The following is a 4,890-nucleotide window of genomic DNA, read 5'->3' on the forward strand; positions in this document are numbered from 1 at the left end:
TATAAAAATAAATAAAACAAAAAATATGTGAAAACTGAAGGCCCTATTCCAAACTTCTTATAGCTACACAAGGACAAAAGTACAACTTAGAATGTGTACTTCCATCCTGTATAGTTATGACTTCATCAGATGCAGATTTTGTTCTTTACAAGGCATCACTTTTATTTTTTCTAACACGAGCAGCATTTGAAAGTAAAAGCAAACAATTACTAGGGTAAAAAGAAATCTAATGATCATTCTGCATCATAACTGAAGCATAGGCTGGGTGTTGTGCGATCACTCATAGTTTATTTTTTATACAGTACAATTCTCAGCTATGACAGAATATATTTTATTGTATCTCTGATATGATTTTCTTTTCATAAGTAAAGTGCTATAGATAACACCATGGACATAGTTATTGGAAAAACAAACCCAGAAAAATACAATTTTTTAAACATAAACAACAGCATTTCTGAAAAGAAAGATATGATAGTTAACAAACAGTAATTAATGTGAATGAATCAGCAATGCATGAATCAATGTTCATTATATCAAAGTATCTATTTATACAGTTTTTGTAGAATGGATGTCTCATTTTTATTTGCAGTTTACATGATAACAATATGTAATAGTTGCACAAAACTCATTTACTATAGAATTAGAAAAATGGCAACACAAAATCTAGGAGACACATTGTGTAGGAAGTGTCATCTGATAGTTTTTAGATTTTTGCAAACACACAATCAATATTTAATGTACTTTTTCTTCAGCAAAACACACCTGTAAGTGAAGTATCCTTACTTGCATTTATATAGTCCCTTCCCTGAAACCTCTTTACACACATACAGTGCTAAAACTGGTGTTGAAGTGGCAAAATACATGGCAGCGGCCAGTAAAGGTGCCATCATTAACCTGCAAGCCAGAAATGTCATGCTCTTTTTTGGCAAGGGGAATATTTACCAAGAAACCATGGAATTTAAAAACTGTGATGTAGCTGCCTTAAAATTAGCTTTATAAGCTTTAGATATTTCAGTTTCACACCCCTTACAGCCTAAATTACATAACGCTCAACCATTGTTTTATGCCCTTTATAATCAAGTACCTAAAACGATATTTCACTTGACAAAGAGAAAGTAACATTAATAGTTACACTATGGATAGTTACTTTTTGTTTTTGAGTAACACCTGTAGTGCTTTTACAATCACCAAGACAGTACCAGTACATTTAGAAAAAGCCTCTAAACGATACAGCATACCCTGATATTAGTGCAGCTCCCATTTATGCTTTACTTAGATTCCAGTGTTGTAGGTGTGACTTTCATTCATACTGAGACTAGAACCCTCATCCTGCTAGTTAAAAAATGTGATTGCAAGTAAGTTTATTGTTACAACAACATGAAAAAAATAATAATCAAGAACCTTATTGCACTGAAAATTTTTTTACGTCCTACAAAGTGGTGCACCAAATAAATATAATACACTTTCTGGATGCTTAGTTATCCCTGGTGTTTGGCCTTTCTGTTTACAACACCTTCTCTTGCAAAATGAATTAAAAGGCAGAAAAGAAAACCCTTCCCTTATGTGTATACACAGTATGTCAATTTATAATTGTCCTGTAAAGAATATATATGTATATTTAATTTAAAATTCTTTAAATTTTGTAAATTCTTTTATAGCTGTGGGCCTTTGGAATCCTGGGAATTTTACTCACCTTTGTGGAATTCTATTACAAGCATAAAGTTAGCAGGTTATCAGTGAATATTAGCCATGAACAATGGTTGTCAGTTTACATAAACTCTAAACTCATTTTCTGCAAAACTGAAAGCTAATCAGTGATGGGTTATACAGTCAGTAAAATGTAATTATCTGGTCTCTGACAGAATATTTTTTGTTTGAATTCTGCAAAATGTTTACAGAAAACACCAAAATAATTTCAGAAGTGGAATTACTCTGCTACATCAGTATGACTAGTATGTTTCTGCGTTTCACTTGCCAAGAAATGCTGTATATAGCCACCTATTTCTGACTTAGTCCTTTGTCTCTCAGTAGCCACTATGTAAATGTAGCCAGTCAAGTTGAATGCATAGAAGAGGCACAAAACCTAAAAAAAAGGAAAGGGCTGGGGGTAAGATATCCTGAGAAGCCCTATTTGGTGCTGGTTTGGAAGATGTTTTGGATGTGATATCATTCTGGACTGCCTGTGTTAAAGTAGTAGATACTGAAGTTGTAATATTACTTGAGATTCCATCAGCAACTGAAGTTGTAATATTACTTGAGTTTCCACTAGTAACTGTAGGTGTACTATTACTTGAGTTTCCACTAGTAACTGTAGGTGTACTATTACTTGAGTTTCCACTAGTAACTGTAGGTGTACTATTACTTGAGTTTCCACTAGTAACTGTAGGTGTACTATTACTTGAGTTTCCACTAGTAACTGTAGGTGAAGTATTACTTGAGTTTGCACTAGTAACTGTAGTCATCCCACTGTTTACCACATTTGACATGGAAGTATTGGTTGTCTGAGTGGTGCTGCCCATAGTAGTTGAGGATGTTGCTGATGCCACTGTAGTTGGGCTGTAGCTGTTGCTTGCAGTTGTTGTTGTGATATCAGTAGTGGTGTCAGTAGAGATGACTGTTGTTATCACTAAGGAAACTAGCCAAGAAAGCAGAAGCCAGGAGCAAGGCATCTTCGTTTGTCGTTATACGTTTATATCTAATGCAAAAACAAAAACAGATCAGTAATTAGGGTGACCACTTCTTTTTCTATGGTGTTTTTGCCATAGAAATGTCATATGAAAGACACTGCAGGAACCATGCTCTTAAACTACTGTCTTGCAAACAAATAAGTACATTGGTTTGCGGAAAAGAAGAAAAACTCCTAATTTGTCTTTATGCAGCAGTGTTTTTAGAATGTTATTGCTAATTTTTCACATCATTTTCTTTGCTACATACTCTGTTTATGTACCCTATGCAAAAATGGTCTGATAGATGTCTATTACACCTACCTGATAAACAACAGTAGATTAACAGAATTGATATACAAAATGCCAGTAACACAGCTGACACCTGAGATTACACCTGAATGGATAAAAAGACCACTGTGTGTATGTATGGACAGCCACATTTCACTTATCCAGGTTATCGGAACTTGTTAGAGATTCAGGATGCATGGCTAGGCTTAAAATGGCTTTTGTGTTCATTAGTCTAGTAAACATCTATGAACCTATGAACCTATTTGCAAAAACTAGCTGTTACGTCAGACAGTGTACCTGATGACAATAAAGTACACGAGACATTTCCTGCACTGCCCATGTCACTGGAGTTCTCATCTCAATCAGCTGAGCTACGTAATGCCATTTAAGCTACTGAGACCATTCAAATCGAAAATCACCAAGGTCAGTGATGGAACTGAAGTTAAAAAAGCATACTGGAGTTGCTGAATCAAAATTCAGTTAAGATTTCAGATTTTGAGTGTGGCACACTGGATATGGACTACTGGTCCAGACAATGAAGTCACACCCTAGCTTTTTTCTATAGCAAAACACCTTTCTTTTCCAAAAGGCTGATGATTTAGAAAACAGGGCACAAACAAACCACTTATGTCTGTAGAGTAAAGCAGAAAGAGAGGATAATAATTACATTGTCTTCTAACAAAAATAGCTTAAAAAGTGTTTCCCTTCCATTCCTCATCATTCGATGCATTAGGAGTAGGCTTTGGACACTACAAGAGAGGCTAACAGATTTCAGTCTTCACTCTCAACTTGTAATGTTTACATACTTGCCATTTGTGGACAAGCACATTTTAGCTGCAACATGGTCAGTATTAAATTAGCTCAGGATGTCTTTGCTGGTCAGCTTATTAAACTGCTAGCCTGACCCAGTTCATTTGTGCTGGCCTATGTACACGGATGTCAACCAGAAGATCAACACTCTCCTCTTTTATCTTGCTAAAGTGAGGTTTTATATTCATCATGTACTGGACCATTTGAGAATCCAAACCTAGAAAGAGAATGTTGTTATCTTTCGGCTTTTCCCGGTTAGGGGTCGCCACAGTGGAACTCCGGTCCGCTAATGATTTGCAGTAGATTTTCACAGTGCTGAATTGCCAGCTCGACGCCCAACCTTCAACGAAGGCACACCCATTCACGCATGTATTTCGTAACACCACTCGACCCATGGGGAGAACATGCAGACTCCACACAGAAGGCACTCACCGTACACTAGCTGAGAATCGAATGGGAGAACCTCTTGCTGTGAGGCAACAACGCTACTGCTGCACCACCACGGAATATCCAAACCTAGAAAGAGAATAAACACCTAAATTGTCATTCTCTCTCCAGAAGATGATATGGACTGGGCAGCAAATAGGGAGAAGATAACATATCTTGAGATTCATGGCAGTTGCTTTCTCCTTAAGCAAAGAAGTTTCAAACCACCTCTGTGATTCTCCTTACTGCCTCACATCAGTTTGGCAATAATGGTTACACTTAGGACTGGCTTTCTTTGCTTTGTCTAGCATGCCACTGGTCGTTGTGGCCTGTTTTAAAAGACAACACAATATGGCTTACATATCAATTAAGGGTACGAGCTCCTAACAAGCTGCTTCCCATAGTGCAAGCTTTGATTCTTTCAGCATTTATTTTCCTACTATATGACTCTGACTAAGTCATTTAACCACACAGTGCTCTGGGGGAATTGGGAAATTGTGACAGTCTCCTCAATGGTCTCCATGACTGAATGCCTAGTAGCTATCTATGAACCCCTTTTAGCAGCTATGATATTATAGGTTTACCTATGTTAGATTGCTCACCAAAGCATGAGATATGCCCAAGAAAGATAACTTAAAAATGCAATAGAAAGAGAAAATTATTTTTTGCTGCCTTGCACCCCCCCCCCATGTGGAGGTCT

General features: G+C 36.8%; 1 protein-coding gene across 1 annotated transcript; it reads right to left on the reverse strand.

The window, feature by feature from the left end:
* Nucleotides 1-1,172: 1,172 nt before the first annotated feature.
* Nucleotides 1,173-2,689, reverse strand: LOC122814826 (cell wall protein DAN4-like). The gene has a single exon (XM_044087120.1). The coding sequence runs from the start codon at nucleotides 2,667-2,669 to the stop codon at nucleotides 2,025-2,027; it is 645 nt and encodes a 214-aa protein (XP_043943055.1). The 5' UTR covers nucleotides 2,670-2,689; the 3' UTR covers nucleotides 1,173-2,024.
* Between the last annotated feature and the right edge of the window lie 2,201 nt (nucleotides 2,690-4,890).

Source organism: Protopterus annectens, chromosome 11.part0 (genome assembly GCF_019279795.1).
Source record: "Protopterus annectens isolate FY-2018-M chromosome 11.part0, PAN1.0, whole genome shotgun sequence".
In the NCBI taxonomy this organism is placed as follows: Eukaryota; Metazoa; Chordata; order Ceratodontiformes; family Protopteridae; genus Protopterus; species Protopterus annectens.